Here is a 19,210-nt window from a genome sequence, read left to right as displayed (position 1 = left end):
CAGTTTCTCATTTGTTTCTTTATTGAGACAGGATCTCTCTCTGTAGGTAATCTGGCCCCATGTTCTATGTAGCCCAGGCTAGCTTCTAAACAAGATCCTTTTTTCTCAGTCTCCTAAATTTGGGATGATGTATAAAACTGTACCCACCTCCTGCTAAACCTTGGGAGTAGCAGTAGGGGCCATTGTAAACTCCATTTGATAGATAAGAGAACTGAGACTTAATACACATAAAATTTGACTCAGGTTTCTCTGGTCATTGGGGTGGGGGGCACTAATCTTCATAACCTTGGGCCAAGAATGAGGCATCCTTTCCTTCAACTTGTGTGTGCCTGTTTCTATTAGAGACAAACTATGGAGTAGGTTATGGATCTCCTCCAGTGATTCAAGGGTTCTAGCCTCTAAAATCTTCTTTAGGAACTGATGGTTGGTTAAATTCATATCATTATTTGTGCCAGGACTTAAGTGCTTTATATTTTTAACCAAATCCTGCTAGGTGGGCACTATTTTTCTTATTTTTCATTAATAAAAGTAACTGAAACACTGGTATGTTAAACAAACTGTCGTACTTTGCACAGCTAATGATAGAGTTCCGATTTAAACCCAGGCCATGCGTCAGAGTATTTTCTGTAGCTTGAGCAGCCTTTTGTTGGAGAGAGCTTTGCCACAGTGCACTTCTGCCTGGTGACTGGTTAGTCTGAAGCAGTTAGAATTCACACATCTTCCCCCAGGGACACCTGTAGTGGAGATGCTGTGTGGGCTGTCTGTGATGCATGTTCACAGCTTCACAATTGGGAGCCCTTCGAGAGAACAGACTCTTTCTCTCTCTCTCTCTCTTTCTTTCTCTCTCTCTTTCTTTCTTTCTTTCTTTCTTTTTCTTTCTTTCTTCCTTCCTTCCTTCCTTCCTTTTCTTCTCTTTCTCTCCCCCTCTTTCCTTCTTCTCTCTCTCTCTCTTTTTTCTCATACAGTACATCTCAACCACAGCCTCCCAGTGACCCCACCTCCCCGTTCCCCTCACTGGTCCTCCTCCTCTTGTTTCCCTTCAGAAAAGAGCAGGCCTTCCAGGGACATCAACTGAACATGGCATACCAAGGTGCAATATAACTAGGCATAAACCCTCCTATCAAGGCTGGAAGAGTCAACCCAGTGGTAGGAATAGCATCCCAGGAGCAGGCAAAAGAGTCAGAGACACTCCCACTCCTACTGTTAGGAATCAATAAGAACACCAAGCTGTACAACCACAGCATGTATGCACAGGACACAGCACAGATCCATTTAGGCTACATGATTGTTGCTTAAGTCTCTATGAGCCTCTATGAGGCCCACTTAGGTTTTATGGCTAGGTTGGTATCCTAGTCCTACCACCCAAAGCCTTGCCTTGTTACAGAAAATGACTGGTTTGTGCTCCAAATCTTTTCATCCACTAGGATTCCTCATTAGTGTAACACTTTTATTATCCTGTGAGTTTCTATGGCACTAGGTTTCCACATCACCTCTCATCCCAGATGAACCCAGTTCCAATCAAATTTCTCCTTATTCTCTCCCCCCTCATTTCCCCACCTGATCCCCCCTATTCCAATACCTGCTTGCCCCCAGTCCATCTACAAAATCTTTTCTATTTCCCCTTCCCAGGGAGATCTGGGCTTCTCCCCATGAACCCTTATTGTTACCTCGTGTCTCTGGGTCTGTGGGATTGTAGTCTGGTTATCCCTTACTTTACAGCTAATATCCTCTCATGGGTAAGGACATATCATGTTTGTTCTCCTGTGTCTGTTTTACCTCACTCAGGATGATTTTTTTCTGGTTCCATCCCTTTGCCTGAAAATTTCATGATGTCATGTTTTTAGTGACCGAGTAGTACTCCATTGTGTAAATATACCACATTTTCCTCATCCATTTTTCAGTTGAGGGACATCTAGGAGAACACAGCATCTCAAAATGGGTAAGTCAGGAAAATAGAGAAGGAAAGTATAGTATTTCTTCAGGTAGCTTTTCTCTCTTCAAAAATGGCCTAAGGAGAACAGTTTTATGTTCAGAAAGCAATATCACCAGGTTATCAACTCATGCCTGAGTCCTCACAGTGCCGAGGCTGTTCTAGTCACTACTGTCCCTGCCCCAATGTTTCCCATCTTTATTCCTCCCCTTAAAGTCAGATCTGCACACTCCATTTGAGTCCCACACTGAGATCCACACTCATAGTGAGAAGGGCTGGCTGGGAGTCATGCCAGCACTGCCTCTGAAAGATGAATGTCTCCAGATTGATGGCTGGGTGATCTCTTTGGGGATTGTATAAAAAATATTGATTATGTTGCTAAGTTGTAGAAAATGGGCTCTGGGGTTCAGAAATAGGTGCTTTTTAAAATAACCCAAAAGCAGTAGGATAAATCAATGTACAGGGCATCTAAGACATCATAACTATCATAGCTTCACAAATAGCTTTGGCTTCCATGTGGAAAAACCAATACCTTGCTGAAATAATAGAAACTGTTATCTTGGCATGCTAAAATCAGAAGCTAGGTTTCTCTTCTATTGTTTACTTCACAATTATACAAAATGCCTAACTTTTAGCACGCATGTATTCCTGAAACTTTGAGGAAGACTGCCAGGCCGAGTTTGTGCCAGGTGAGGTTTAGTTTTCCTTCTCCAAAACCACAGATGTAAGTGTAGTCTGGGATATTTTGGGTTTGACAGCTGAAGCTGATAAAACTACTCTTGCTTAGTGTGTTTATTTTTTGTTGTTGTTGCTGTTGTTCAATACAAACTTCCACATACAGTAATAGAACTCTATTTAAATCAGTCTTTGGAGTATTGTACTGAAGACCACTCATTCTAGTTAATAAGAGAGAACAAGCAGAAGGGATCTTGCTGAAAGAACAGCTCAGGTTTTGAAAGTGTCAATTTTGATTAGTTAAGTTGAACAGTGTGGTTCTTATGACAGGCTATTCGCTTTGAAGGATTCATGAAAGGCTTTGTAAGGGTGACGACTCCTCGGTCACACTGAGGACTGCTCCAAGGATACAATATCCCAGCAGAGTGACCAGGGGTTGGGACAGGATGGTCTTCCCACGTGTTGATGAATGCTGGTTCTGAGATTGTCCCATGGTTGGTCCATGGATGTGACTTGAATGGACATACAGTACAGTGTTTGCTCTTGGGAGATCTGAGGAAGGCATATAGGGGAATGTTTCCCTTCCTTGGGCCCTTAGTTTCCCCTTATGGAAACTGCATTTTTTACGCTGCTTTTTAACCCATGTAATTTCTGGACTCTCTCTGCCTCTCTCTCTTAAGTAAGGTATGCTTCCTTGGAGGTCACTGAAATGAGCATATTAAACCCTCTAGTTAGACTGGTACTTCAAGGTGATGCTCACTGAACTAGCATGATTGCTACATCACAGTGGCTGCTGCACTGGATGCCAGAGACAGAACTGGGACAAGAGTGATACCTCTCAGCTTTTAGGCAGTAGGAGCTCGGGGTGGGATGTACAGACAGGATCCGAACACTGAGGAGTGGTTCCACTCTCGTAGTTGGAGACTTCATACTCTTCCAGCAGAGGATGGGCCAAACTGCTCCCATGAGCAGCTTCCAAAGTTAACAGGATGGATGAGAAATAAGGAAGAAACTGAATTTGTACTCTGGGGACTCCAGGGCTTCCCTTTGAGAGAATAGACTGTGGCCTTTGCATATGCTTCTGATAGCCTGTCATCACAGTGAGGCTGAGATCAGCATCTCCACTGGTTCTAGGCTTCTTCAGAGATGACAAGACAGGTCCATCAGTGCACACAGAGTATCATTAGAGCTTCTGCTGGCTTCTGTGTGTGATCGCTAGAGAGGGGGCTACCGCACTCAGATTTTAGGAGTGTTTACAACACAAAATACTAATCAATTAGTTCCCTCTGAAATGCCCAGGGGCAAAACAAGGTCCTTCAGGAAAGCTACTGAAAAGCATCACCAGCTGCCCTTCGAGTTTATGTGTCTGAAAGCATCTATCTCTAACCATCATTTTTTGTGGCTACATTGTATCTTAAGAATGTACTCTAAATTAGTTAATTTTTTATTGGTAGTCTTTTAGTATCTTTTGAGTTTTGCTTTTTAAATTTTGAACTGTGCAGTAATGAAGTCATCTAAATAGTTTCCTAGTATAATTATGTAAAAGGCTACTATAGGTCAAAGTTAAATGCATTGGAGGTCTCCAATTATCCATTTCTAAGTTGACCTCCAACATATAATAAATTTGGTGTCCCAAACTAATCCCAAAAGAAGTGGAAAGAGTCATTGAAGGAAGTTCAATCAAGAGAAGGTTAAATCCCAGTGACTTTGAATTCTTTATTATCTAGTAGCAGTGAAGGTTCTGATTTTTGTACTGATGCTTAGATGAAAAGATTTTACAATAAAGTCTTCTGAAAGCATCTTTTCCTTACAGTTATCTTGTATTTCCATCTCTTACTTTCTTCTCAATTAAGCTATACCTTTTTTTCTGTTTTTCCCTCCAGGATGGACATGTGATGTGATGGGTGTGACTATGGGACACTGTGTGGGCACAAGGCCTCCTTCCTGCCTCCTCCTGCTGCTCCTGAAGCTGTTGGCCACTGTCTCCCAGGGGCTGCCAGGAACGGGGCCCCTGGGCTTCCACTTCACACATTCCATCTATAATGCTACTGTGTATGAAAACTCGGCAGCGAGGACCTATGTCAACAGTCAGAATAGAATGGGCATCACCCTAATAGACCTGTCCTGGGATATCAAGTATAGAATAGTGTCTGGTGACGAGGAAGGTTTTTTCAAAGCTGAGGAGGTCATCATTGCAGATTTCTGCTTTCTCAGGATAAGAACTAAGGGTGGCAATTCTGCCATACTAAACAGGGAAATCCAAGACAATTATTTATTAATCATAAAAGGTTCAGTCAGAGGAGAAGATTTGGAAGCATGGACCAAAGTGAACATCCAGGTTTTAGACATGAATGACCTGAGGCCTCTGTTTTCACCTACAACCTACTCAGTCACCATTGCAGAAAGCACACCACTTAGGACTAGTGTTGCCCAGGTGACGGCTACAGATGCAGACATCGGTTCCAATGGAGAATTCTACTACTACTTTAAAAACAAAGTTGAGCTTTTTTCAGTCCACCCCACAAGTGGTGTCATCTCTTTAAGTGGACGATTAAATTATGATGAGAAGAACAGATATGATCTAGAAATCTTAGCAGTGGACCGGGGAATGAAACTCTATGGCAATAATGGAGTAAGCAGTACTGCTAAGCTTTATGTTCACATTGAACGCATAAATGAACATGCTCCAATTATCCATGTTGTCACTCACATCCCTTTCTCATTGGACAAGGAGCCAACATATGCAGTAGTGACAGTTGATGACCTGGACGAGGGAGCCAATGGAGAGATCGAATCTGTTTCCATCGTGGCTGGAGATCCTCTGGATCAGTTCTTCCTGGCTAAAGAAGGAAAGTGGATGAATGAGTATAAAGTCAAGGAGAGAAGGCAGGTGGACTGGGAGAGCTTCTCCTATGGCTACAACCTCACTCTCCAAGCGAAAGACAAAGGGTCACCTCAGAAGTTTTCAGAACTAAAGACAGTCCACATTGCCAATCCCAGGAGAGACAGCATCCCAGTCAGGTTTGAAAAAGATGTGTATGAAGTCAGCATAAGTGAGTTTTCCCCTCCTGGTGTCTTGGTGGCCATAGTCAAGGTAAATCCAGAGCCGCTGGATGTGGAATATAAACTATCTCCTGGTAAGGATGCAGAGTACTTCAAAATTAACCCTCGGTCAGGTCTGATTGTCACAGCACAGCCCCTGAATATAGTGAAGAAGGAAGTTTATAAGTTGGAGGTGACGAACAAAGAAGGAGATGTGAAGGCACAAGTCACCATTGGGATTGAGGATGCCAATGACCACACCCCAGAATTCCAGCAGACAGTGTATGAGACTTTCGTGAATGAGAGTATTCCTGTTGGAACAAATGTGTTGACTGTGTCTGCCTCTGATAAGGATAAAGGAGAAAATGGCTACATCACTTACAGCATTGCCAGCCTGAATCTTTTACCGTTTGCCATTAACCAGTTCACAGGTGTGATCAGCACAACTGAAGAGTTAGATTTTGAATCCTCCCCAGAGACATACAGGTTCATTGTGAGAGCATCTGATTGGGGGTCACCATACCGCCATGAAAGTGAGGTGAATGTGACCATTCGGGTAGGGAATATCAATGACAACAGCCCTCTCTTTGAAAAAGTGGCTTGCCAGGGAGTTATTTCATATGACTTTCCTGTTGGGGGTCACATCACAGCTGTCTCTGCAATTGATATTGATGAACTTGAGCTTGTAAAGTACAAAATCATTTCTGGAAATGAACTTGGGTTCTTTTATTTAAACCCAGACTCTGGTGTTTTACAGCTTAAAAAGCCACTGATGAATTCTGGCATTAAAAATGGTAATTTTGCCCTCAGAATCACAGCTACAGATGGGGAGAATTTCGCAGACCCCATGACCATTAACATCTCAGTACTCCATGGGAAAGTGTCTTCAAAGAGCTTCAGCTGCCGAGAAACTCGTGTGGCTCAGAAATTGGCAGAGAAACTACTCATTAAAGCAAAAGCTAATGGGAAACTGAATCTAGAAGATGGATTTCTTGACTTTTATTCAATTAATAGGCAAGGACCACACTTTGACAAGTCTTTCCCCTCTGATGTGGCTGTGAAGGAGGATATGCCAGTTGGAACTAACATCCTGAAGATTAAAGCATATGATGCTGACTCTGGCTTCAATGGGAAAGTCCTGTTTACAATATCAGATGGAAATACAGACAGTTGCTTCAATATTGATATGGAGACTGGACAACTTAAAGTCCTCATGCCCATGGACCGAGAGCATAGAGACCTCTATCTTCTCAACATAACTATCTATGACCTTGGAAAGCCACAGAAATCATCATGGCGATTGCTGACTGTCAATGTGGAGGATGCTAACGACAACAACCCAGTGTTTCTTCAGGACAGCTACTCAGTCAGCATTCTTGAAAGTTCGAGTATTGGCACTGAGATTATTCAAGTGGAGGCAAGAGACAAAGACCTGGGTTCTAATGGTGAGGTAATGTACTCTGTTTTGACAGACACACATCAGTTTACCATCAATAGCTCAACTGGAATTGTCTCTGTAGCTGATCAATTGGACAGGGAATCCAAAGCCAACTATTCGTTGAAAATAGAAGCCAGGGACAAAGCAGAAAGTGGCCAACAACTGTTTTCTGTTGTCACCTTGAAGATCTTTCTGGATGATGTCAACGACTGCTCCCCAGCTTTCATCCCCACTAGCTACAGTGTGAAGGTTCTTGAAGATCTCCCTGTTGGCACAGTCATTGCTTGGCTTGAAACTCAGGATCCTGACCTTGGATTAGGGGGTCAAGTGCGTTACTCTCTGATCAATGATTATAATGGGAGATTTGAAATAGACAAAGCAAGTGGTGCTATCCGCTTGAGCAAAGAGCTAGACTATGAGAAGCAGCAATTCTACAACCTCACAGTCAGAGCCAAAGACAAAGGGCGGCCTGTCTCTTTGTCATCAGTATCCTTTGTTGAGGTGGAGGTGGTGGATGTCAATGAAAACCTACATATGCCCTATTTCCCAGACTTTGCTGTTGTTGGATCTGTAAAAGAAAACTCACGGATTGGAACAAGTGTGCTGCAGGTGACTGCCCATGATGAGGATTCTGGTAGGGATGGAGAGATCCAGTACTCCATAAGAGATGGCAGTGGTCTCGGGAGATTCAGCATAGATGATGAGAGTGGTAAGTTTAATGTTTTGTGCTCAATGTGTCCTGTCACCTCTTGTATTTGCCAATATTGGAGAAGGGATATGAATCGGTGCTGCAGCAGATGGGGAAGATTCTCTGTTAGAGGAGAAACAGCACAGAGCATGTGCATGTCTTAAATGGCTTGGCTTCTAAGTAGATCAGTCTACATAATGCCTAGTGAGTCTCCTATCTGTGTTGTGTTGTTTTTCCTTGCTCAGCATGGCTGTTAGGAGGTTATATTCTAAGAAGCTTTATAGATTATTGTTGCCCCTGGTGATTGTATTACTGACCCTCACCAAATGAATGGTCCTGACACAGTAATTACATTTGAATTAGCTTTAAATTAGAAGTATGAAATTGATTTTCAAATGCATCTTATATATGAGTCTTTCCCTTTATAGTAAAGCTTTGCTGTAGGGAATTATTGCCTGGTCTTTCATGTTGAGAGGATACATCCAGCCTTTGAGCAATGGGCATTTATACTCTGTCATGAGCATGTGACTTGAAAGTATTTTGTAAATTCTATTCATAAAAACTTGATTATAAGACATCTTTGAATGTTAATAGTTTATTTTATATCTTTTCTTTATTTAAAATAGTATTTTTAATCTAATATATCTTGATTATGGTTTCTTTTCCTCTATCACTCCAGTTCTTCCTCTCTACCTTCCCTACCATCTGGATCTGCCTCCTTTCTTTCTCTCATTAGAAAATAAACAGTGTTCTAAAGGATAATAATAAAATAAGATAAAACAAAAACAAACACATCAGAATAGTACAAAATAAGCAAACAGAACAAAAAAGATCAAGAAAATACAGATACAAGAAACAGAAATAAACACAGAGACCCACTCATTTGCACACCCAGGAATCCCTTAAAAACACAGAACTGGAAGCCATAATACATATGCAAAGGATCTGCAAGATAAAAACCAGAGAGAAATAAATAATATAATAAAAATAATGTAAGAAGGAAAGAAAGGAAGGAAGAGAGAGAGAGAGAGAGAGAGAGAGAGAGAGAGAGAGAGAGAGAGAGAGAAAGAAAGAAAGAAAGAAAGAAAGAAAGATAGAAAGAAAGAGATGTAAAGAAGGGCCCTGACATGTCATTATGAGACAAGGAACCTCATAAGATGCCATTGACTTCATTTTCTGTTGGCCATCTACTGCTGGACATGTGGCCTACCCTTAAAAGTATCTCATTTCCCCAGTGTACAACCTTGGAGGAGACTAAGTTTCATTTACAAGTGGTTATTAATTGTAGATAGCTTCTGGGTTAGGAATGGGGACACACATTCACATCTCCTTGCAGCTCTAGCACCCCATCTGCTTTAGACCATTGCAGGCCCTGTGCATGCTGCCTCAGTTCCTGTGAGTCCAGGTGTGTGTTAGTCATGTTGTATTTAGAATATCTTGTTTCCTTGGTATTCTCTGTCCCCTCTGGCTCTTACATTCTTTCCACCTCTTCTTCTGAAGGGTTCCCTGAGCTCTAAGGGGTGGAATTTGATGGAGACATCCCATTTAGGGCAGGGTGTTCTAGGTCTGTCACTCTCTGTATATTGTCTAGCTGTGAGTCTCTGTATTTGTTCCTATATGCTGTAGGAGGAAGCTTCTCTGATGGATGACCAGGGAACTGAATGATCTTGGAGTATAGCATAAAGTCATTAGGAGTCATTATTCCTATGTTCCTTTAGTAGAACAGTAGTTTTTGGTGTTATCCTAGGTCCCTTAATGCTGTGAATAACTGATATAAAATCTGTAAGGATAGGATAAATTTTAATAGATAAATGTCAACCAATAGCAAGCCAGAGAGCTCCCATGTGCCTTGTCTGTCCCTTAAAAACCTCTCCCACGTCACCCTGACATCACCTTGACCACACTCTGATGGGCTTGGTCAGACACACCTGTAGCCAGTCCTTAGGAGGCATGGTTATGGTGTCTCCCTACAGTCCCTGAACTATATAGTCTCTGGCTCTTGCTCAGCCAAGCAATGTCAGATATGGATTTCATCTTGAAGACTGGGTCTTAAGTCAAATCCAATACTGGCTGGATACACACACAAGCTTCATGCCATCATTGTACTAGCGTATCTTGCAGGCATGACACCTTTGTAGATTAAACAGTTTGTGCCTGGGTTATAGTGCTTAAATTTCTCCTTTTGTCATTTGCAGAGTACCTTCTGGTACCAAGATCTAGTCTGTAGTTGGGGAAATGCTCTTTGTAAGCACCAGCTCAACTTATCTATGTTCAATGAGCTGTGTAGGTGTTATATTCAGCAACAGAACCTTCCTGTAAGTTTGTGAAGAGCAACCAATAGTCTTGACAACAGTGTGGGTTGTTAGAGGGTTTCCATGGGATTGCTTTGGCCAACAACTTAATTAGATGTAACCCAATCCCAGTACTGGAATCTTTATTTGGTGACAAGAGATGTCCAGTTGGGACTCTGTCTCCCCATTATTTGATGATTTTACTTAGATTCCCTTCATAATGTAGATATTTTGGATGCTTCTGCTATATTATATTTCCATAGTAGTCATCAATTGCTCTTAAATTTATGTGTCTCTCCTCATATTCCCTCCCTCATCCTCCTTATCCCTCCCCTTCTTGTCCTTCCATAACTATGTATTCCATTCCCCCTTTTTAGGAAGATTTATCTGTTCCCCAGTCTCTTACCTTAAATCCAATCTCTGTGACTCTGGATTACAGTGTGGTTATCATTGCCTTAACAGCTATTTTCCACTTATATACAGCAAATACACACCATATTTGCCATTTTGGGTATGGGTTACCTCAATCAGAATTACTTTTCTAGTTCCATCCATTTAGCCAAGAATTTCATTTTTAATGGTTGAGCTGGTGCTTACAAAGAGCATTTCCCCAACTACAGACTAGATCTGGGTACCAGAAGGTACTCTGCAAATGACAAAAGGAGAATTTTAAGCACTATAACCCAGGCACAAACTGTTTAATCTACAATAATAATATCCCATTATGTAAATATATTACATTTTCTTTATCCATTCATAAATTGAGAGGCATTTAGGTTGTTTCCATATCTGGCAATTACAAATACAGCAGGACTTAATATTGTTGAACAAACATTTCTGTGGTAGGATAAAGCATCCTTTGAGTATAGGCCAAAGAGTAATATAGATGATTTTTTTTCTACTCTTTTTTTTTTTTAAATTTAAAGTAGAGGGCTGGAGAGATGGCTCAGAGGTTAAGAGCACTGACTGCTCTTCCAGAGGTCCTGAGTTCAATTCCCAGCAACCACATGGTGGCTCACAGCCATCTGTAATGAGATCTGGTGCCCTCTTCTGGCCTGGAGGCATACATGCAGACAAAATAATATATAAATAAAAATTAAAAAAAAAAGAAAATTAAAGTAGAAACAATCTTGTTTTACATGTCAATCCCAGTTCGCTCTCCCTCCCCTCCTCTCCTACCCACCCCCTATCCAACCCCCCACCCCTTTTCTGTATCCCAGGGAGGGTGAGGCCTTCCATGGGGGATCTTCAAAGTCTGTCACATCATTTGGAGCAGGGCCCAGGCCCTCCTCTGTGTATCTAGGCTGAGAGAGTATCTCTCTATGTGGAATAGGCTCCCAAAGTCCAATTGTACACTAGGGATAAATACTGATCCACTACCAGAGGCCCCATAGACTGCCCAGGCCTCCTTACTGACACCCACGTTCATGGGGTCTGGGTTGGTCCTAAGCTGGTTTCCCAGGTATCAGTCTGGGGTCCATGAACTCCCCCTGGTTCAGGTCAGCTGTTTCTGTGGGTTTCTCCAGCCTGGTCTTGACCCCTTTGTTCATCATTCCTCCCTCTCTGCAACTGGATTCCAGGAGTTTGGCTCAGTATTTAGCTGTGTGTGTCTGCTTCTGCTTCCATCAGGTACTGGCTGAAGGCTCTAGGATGGCGTATAAGGTAGTCATCAATCTCATTATCAGGGAAGTGCATTTAAGGTAGCCTCTCCACTATTGATTAGGTTTTTAGGTGGGGTCATTTTTGTAGATCTCTGGGCATCTCCCTAGTGCCAGATTTCTCTAAACCTATAATGGCTCCTTCTATTATGGTATCTCTTTTCTTGCTCTCCTCTATTCTTTCCCTGACTTAATCTTTCTGATCCCTCATGTCCTCTTCACCCCTCCTTTTCTCCCATTCTCTTTCTCCTAATTTCCTCACCCCTTCCCTCATGCTCCCAATTTGCTTGGGAGATCGTGTCCCTTTCCCCTTCTCCAGGGGACCATATCTGTCTCTCTTAGGGTCCTCCTTGTTTCCTAGCTTCTATGGTGGTATGGGTTGCAGGCTGCTAATCCTTTGCTCTAGGTCTAATTTCTATATATGAGTGCATACCATGTTTGTCTTTTTGTGACTGGGTTACTTCACTCAGGATGGTTTCTTCTAGTTCCATCCATTTGCTTGTTAATCTCAAGATTCCACTGTTTTTTTGTTTTGTTTTTTTTCTGCTGAGTAGTACTCCATTGTGTAAATATACCACATTTTCTCTATCCATTCTTCAGTTGAGGGCATCTGGGTTGCTTCCAGGTTCTGGCTATTACAAATAATGCTTCTATGAACGTATTTGAACAGATATCCTTGTATGGATGTGCATTTTGGGGTGTATGCCTAAGAGTGGAATTGGTGGATCTTGAGATAGACTGATTCCCATTTTCCTGAGAAATCACCACACTGATTTCCAAAGTGGCTGTACTAGTTGGCACTCCCACCAGCAGTGGAGGAGTGATCCCCTTTCTCCATTTTCTTCAGTATAAACTGTCATTTGTGTTTTTGATTTTATCCATTCTGACAGGAGTGAGATGGTATCTCAGAGTTGTTTTGATTTGCATTTCCCTGATGGCTAAGGATGCTGAGCACTTTCTTAAGTGTCTTTCAGCCATTTTATATTCCTTTATTGAGAATTCTGTATATAATACCCCACTTTTTAATTGGATTATTTGGTGTTTTGGTGAGTAGCTTCTTGAGTTCTTTGTATATTTTTTAGATCAGCCCTCTGTCAAATGTGGGATTGGTGAAGATCTTTTCCCATTCTGTGGGCTGCTGTTTTGTCTTGTTGACTGTGTCCTTTGCCTTAAAAAAGCTTCTCAGTTCTAGGACATTCCATTTATTAATTGTCAATCTCAATCTTTGTGCTATTGTTGTAATGTTCAGGAATCGGTCTTTTGCACCAATTCATTCAAGGGTACCTCCCACTTTCTCTTCTAAGAAGTTCAGTGTGGCTGGATTTATGTTGAGGTTTTTGATCCATTTGGGCTTAAGTTTTGTGAGGTAGATTGATTCCCATCTTCGGGGGAACAACAACACTGATTTTCATAGTGTTTGTAGAAGTCTGCACTCCCATCAACAATGCATGAGTGTTTCCCTTATTCTAAATCCTGACCAGAAGGGACTATCTGTCACTTATTTGATTGACTTTAGTCATTCTGGCTGATGTAAGATGAAATCTAAATGTAGTTGATTTGCATTCCCCTAATATCTAAGGATGTTGAATATTTAAGTGTTTCTTGGCCATTGAAGTTTCTCCTTTTTAGAACTGAACCCCATTTTTAATTGGCTTATTTGTTTCTTGATAGCTGGGGAATTTTGAAATATGTGTCCATACTATATATATATAGTAATCTCTTGGATGTGTAGTTGGCAAAAATCTTTTCCCATTCTGTAGGATGCCAGATTGTTCAAATGCTGATGTTCTTTGTCACACAGAAGTTTCTCAGTTTCATTAGGTGTCATTTGTTAATTCTTAATGTTAATGCCTGTGTTAATGGTGTTCTGTTCAGGAAATCTGTTATTATGCCAGTGAGTTCAAGGATATTCCCTACTTTCTCTTCTATCAAAAACAATGTATTTAGTTTTATGTTGACCTGTTTGATGAGTTTTGTGTAGAGTGGTAAGATAGAAATGTACTTGGATTCTTCTACATGTAGCCACCCTGTTTGGCCAGCACCATTTGTTTAAGATGCTTTCTTTCTTCCAGTTTCTATTTCTGGCTTCTTTATCAAAAATCAGGTGTCCATAGATGTATGGATTTATGTCTGGATCTTCAATTCAATTCCATCCATGGAAATGTCTGTTTTTGTGCCAATACCGACCTACTATAGCTTGGTAGTATAATTTGAAGTCAGTGATGCTGATACCTTCAGTGTTGTTTAGTTATTCAGGGCTTTTTGTTTTGTTTTGTTTTTTATTGTTTTTAGTTATCCTGGAATTTTTGTATAGCCCATTGTTTATAGTAATTGATTTTATAGATGTTTGAAAATGCAGAGCAAATTTGGCAAGTATTTCTATCTACTTGCCTTCCATCATAGAATCCAGCATGATTTCCAAAATGCCATTTGTACAAGTGTATATATGACTAGACACATGTGTATATGTGTGTTAATGTTTGCATGTTCTTTCCAGGTGCAAGTGCATGCACATGTGTTTAGAGGTGTGTGTATGTTCCTGTGTGTGTGTGTGTGTGTGTGTGTGTGTGTGTGTGTGTGTATGTTCTGTTGTTAGCACCACTTATTTTTCTAGTCTCATTAGATTGTAAAAGTAAAAGTTTTAAGAAAAGAAAAATGCATCTTCTCCTTGCCTGTGAATGGCGGTATTAGTGTGTTTCATTTTCAGGGCCAATTTGTGTATATGAACTAATTTTCTGTAACAATAATAGAATTGCTTGCTCCCTAACTTATTCCATTTTAGGTTGCTATAAAAACCATCCACCATCATGGGTGGCTTTAACCGACATTGATTTCTCATGGTGGTTCGTGTTGGCGGCCTGAGATCAGTGTGCACGCATGGTCAAGGCAGAGGAACTTCTTCTGAATTTGTGGACTGCTATCTTCTTCTTATGTCCTCAAGGAGGGGGATTTAGTTTCCTCCTGCAATGAGCATTTTTAGCCTTCTAACTCAACTGTATGGCAATAGGAGGATATACAGCTGAGTTATTAACTACTTCTATAAAAGCTACAGTAATTTGTCTAATTAGGAAGCTATAGTTTGGGCTTGATTCAAAGAGTCAAGGGCAGGAGAAGTTTGTCAAGGGTAGCCTATAGTTTGCCTATATGTTCTGTACTTTACTGTTTTTCCTTGAGTTTTTATTTTAGAAAGTGACTCCTTGTTATTGGAAAATCCCCACCAAGCAATTAGAGGAAAACCTCAGTGGTTCATATCTGTTCCATTGTATTCTGAACTTTGCAAAAATACTTTTTCATTCATAAAAATAGTGTCAATTGTGTTGTAACACTGTTTGATGAATTAAAAATTCATTTCATGGGAACATAGGCTTCATGGGGTCAAAACTAAGTGAATTGTGATGGTTGCCTTTACATTAAATGGGAAAGTAAGGTAGACTGTGGACTTGCATCCCCTGACACTGAACACAGTGCTGTCTTTCTTCACACACTCTGTGTGTTTCTGAGATCTTTTTTTTTTTTTTCTGAGAGCACCTTTTGGTTTTTAAAGGTATAGCAAGTGCCCTTTCCCCTTACATTTCATTTTCTTCATAGATAATGAAAGTCCCCTTCTATCATAGAAATGCTGTCTGGATGTGGAGCTAAAGAGTAAAGCTCTCATAACATTCTGCATCATATTCCCTCCTTATGTCTCCCTGACCCTAAGTTCTGGGATCTAAGCCCACAAGCTCCCGAGTAATTGCTGTGTGCACTTTGCCAGGGTATAGATGTTTGAGAAGTTTACAGCAAAGAAACCATTGCCACCCCCCTCAGAGGCTCACATGATTCCTTAAGGATTCATCCACTCTTTGCCCTAGAGTGCCAAAAAGCACTAGTATCAAGGCTGAGAGAGTGGTTCCTGAGCCCAGCAGTGATTCCTGAGGCTCAGGCCTAAACCTTTCTGTGCTGCTTACTTCACCTGAAGGCAGATATGATCTCAGCTGGTTTGGATTTTTGCCTTTTATAAGTTTTATGTGAGTTGCCAAAGGTTGCTCATTTTCTTGTGTTACTCACCACCTTTCAGATTGGAGCAAGAATCCTGGGGATTTGTTCACAATGCATGATCCCTGGCAAGGTCCCAGACTGTGAATGGGTAGATCTCGGGTGAGCTGAGAAACTTCGTGTCAATACTCTAAGCATTCCTGCTACAAGGTCTTTGAAAGTATAGCTCTAAGCTCCAGCTCCCAGGAAAGGGGCTGGCAGAATTTTTTCTAAGGGCTTTTTTCCTCATTCCTTTTAATGATAAATGATTTAGCTCAGGTACTAGGAACATTTTTTTTTCTAATCAAATTTTGCAATCAAAATAAACCTTTTATTGTTCCTCAGTGACCATCTTTTTTCTAATGGTTCCTAAACCTATTTGTGCTTCAATAATTATGGGAGCTTGTGCCTCATGAAAGGGAGGTGCTGGGAGTAGTTGATATACTTTGTAGTTTGTATTCTTGACTTTTTCGGTGCTCAGTGCCCAAAACCACACCTTTAAAGTTCTTTACCATGCACAAGCTTCTATTAAATATTTAATAATATTCACAGTAGCTGGATTAACTCTCCTCATGCTACACTGAGTCTGATCACAATTTAAGTCATTAGTGTGTAAGGTGCAATTTAATCAGTTTTTCCTTCACAAGGATTGAATTTGTGCTCTTTGGCACAACAGGAATACATTTTCCTGAATACTCAGAGGTATAAAATTGTTCTAAAAAGAGCACAATGTATGTTTTCAACTATGTATATTAAATTGTTTTGTAAACTACAAACTACAGGACAAATTTCACTGATTTGTTTACTTGAGGTTAATTGAAGAAATATTTAACTAAGATAAACCAACTCTAACTTGGGACTTTAATCAGAGACAACTGAGAAGGTAGTATATTATCCATTAACTATTTATTTTTTCCACCCACTGAAACTCTATAAAGGGCCAGGCCTGGAGCAAGTTGCTTTTAAAGTCAATGCGGTAGTTTCAGAGGGTTCCCCACTCAGGATCATGTGTCCCATCACTAAAAGATTCTAGATTTTACACCCTTTCCCTCCCTACCTCCAACAAGCCATCATATGCAGTCCCTATGACTTCCTCACAAGAAGGGATGCTTGGACTCAGAGAGACTCTCAAAGACTCCATGCAGGAACTTCTCAGACTCTGAAAGCCAGTGCACATCCCTAGGACAAGCTCAGCACTGACTTGGGGCAGAGAAGGACAGTCTGACAGTGTCTGACAGTCAGCATCCACCCAGATCCATGTGTTGGAATCTAATAACCATTGGGAGCAGTGTGATGAGGTGGGTTTTATGGAAAAGAAGCCATGAGGGCTCCACCCTCATAAACAGGATTCATAACTTCAAGATAGTAGTGCAAGTGAACTTCTTTCCCTTCTACCATGTGAGGGAACAGTTGAAGAAGCCATCTATGAGGAATGGGCACTTGCATTGGGTCAATTCGCACATTGATTTTGGACTTGCCAGCTTCTGAACCTGTAAGCAGTATTTTTGTGTTTGTGGATAAGCTACACAGTGTAAGGTGTTTGGTTATAGAAGTCCAAGTAGATGACAGCTCCTTTACTGAGGGAGAGAGAAGACAAATGAATCATTACTAAATGATGGCACCATGAAGCAGAGACGAGAACAGCCACTATCGTCTATCGCATCTTGAATGAACTGATTTTACCTAAGTGAAAAAAAAAAAGAAAAAGAAAACACTGGGCAGACACTAGTGATGTAAAAGAAATGCAGGAGTATGTGAACCTTCCATAGTAGTGGCCTTTCCAGAATGTTCCAGGGCAGCAATGTTAGTGTTTACTGAGCACTGTTTGTTTCTGTGCCACATTCTTCATAAGATGCTCATATATGTAACCACACTCAGAAGTCCTGTGAGCCAAGGGTCATTTCCTCCATGTTTCACTCATCTGAGGCTATAGGAGAAACGCACATGCACAGTGTGTTCGTCTTGATCTTTTCTTGTACTGATACTCTAATAAGCATTTCTTCAACATGGAATGCTTTATTTATTTTACTTTTTTATTTTTTATTTATTTTACTTTATTATTTTTATAGGCTCAGTAGAAGCTAGGGACCTAATTTATGCCTGGATCTAGCTATATGCTCCAAAGAAGAATCTGAGATATATTAGTTATTAAAAAAGTAATTGCTCTTTTAGACAATATATTCCAACAACAAATAAATAAAACTTTTTTAATTTTGTAGGTATGTTCATGTGACTGTTCAGATCTATTGTATCCTGTTATGTGTCTAGAAGACCATAGAAAAGTTTGCTCTTATGTTCTCTGAAGGAGGTGAAGGTTGAGCAGGAGAAGGATGGGCTCAGGGTATTTCTCCTTTTGGCTCTTTTCACAGTAGGTGCTGTGGGCATCCCTTGATAGATGGCAGCCTACTATTACTAGTCCTAGAGTATCAAATGTAAACTGTTGATTTTCCTTGACCTCCCCCCATGCTTTTGTTAGTGGTGTATTGATTATATGCTGGCTTCTTCCTTGGTTTAGTACTGTTGCAGTCTGCCTTCTTCCAGGATGCTAACTGGTAACATATTCTTCTTACATAAATGCTTTTCAAATAGGTTTAAGTTTAAATGTATTTGGAAGATTATTTTCTAGTTATTTTTATTAAATATGGCTCTCATAACCCTGCTATGATGGATTGAAGCTCTGAAACAACAGTAGAGGTGGTACCTATCTGTTTTACAGGGAGGAAAGTAAAGCAGGTCTTTGTCCTGCCATCTAACTCCTGCCCAGCGTCTCCACTACCACAAATGGACACCGTCTGCTTTGTGAAAGACCTAGTCCAACCAGCTGCAAGAGAAAGCAGCTCGGTGGGCAGTAGAGTGACCTGATTATTTCAAGCTCTCCATTATTGTCATGCTGTGCTTTGGTCCGCTGAGACAGATACCTCTCACCTGGTGGCCAAGGAAACAATAAAGACATGAGCCAAGTAGCATATATTTAGTTCCACTGAAAAAGGGAGGCCAGTGCTATATTTAGAATCATTTCTCTGCAGTCTCTGATCACCAGATAACCCAGAAGGTGAATGCAAACTGAGAAAGGGAAATTTTGCATTGTTAGAAATAACTGAAGAGCTTTATGCAATTGCAAAACCATGAGCCCAACTCAGGTATTGCCAGAGTGGTTGATCCCCACAGTAGCATTGTTGACTTACTGCACTTAAGTTTCCTTTCCCTTAAATCAGAGGCACTAGAAACAATATTTGACTTACTGTTGTTTGCTTATCTTCTCTACCATTCTTCAAATTGCTGGTAACTCCACTTTGATAAGCTTGGGATAAAGAGACTCATTGTTTGGAGACTTTGTCATAATTCATGACAACTTTGAACTAAACAGTGTTTCTTGTTTTCATTTACTTCAGTATTTTACTAGAACTCAGATGTAGTATTTTACTAGAGCTCCTTTGCCAAAAAAAAAGAGAAAAGAACAACAACAAAAAAAAA

General features: G+C 40.7%; 1 protein-coding gene across 2 annotated transcripts in view; it reads left to right on the top strand.

Annotated features, from left to right (window-relative positions):
• Positions 1-4,505: 4,505 nt before the first annotated feature.
• The window catches only part of Fat3 (FAT atypical cadherin 3), a 448,985-nt gene continuing 434,280 nt past the window's right edge, over positions 4,506-19,210 (top strand). For both annotated transcript variants that reach the window (XM_035444507.1, XM_027410883.2), the window contains exon 1: positions 4,506-7,794. In XM_035444507.1, coding sequence (XP_035300398.1) covers positions 4,506-7,794 — 3,289 coding nt within the window. The remainder of the gene's footprint in view (positions 7,795-19,210) is intronic.

Source organism: Cricetulus griseus, chromosome 4 (genome assembly GCF_003668045.3).
Source record: "Cricetulus griseus strain 17A/GY chromosome 4, alternate assembly CriGri-PICRH-1.0, whole genome shotgun sequence".
NCBI classification, from domain to species: Eukaryota; Metazoa; Chordata; class Mammalia; order Rodentia; family Cricetidae; genus Cricetulus; species Cricetulus griseus.
The sequence above is the reverse complement of the archived record's forward strand: the minus strand, read 5'-3'. Positions and strand labels throughout refer to the sequence as shown.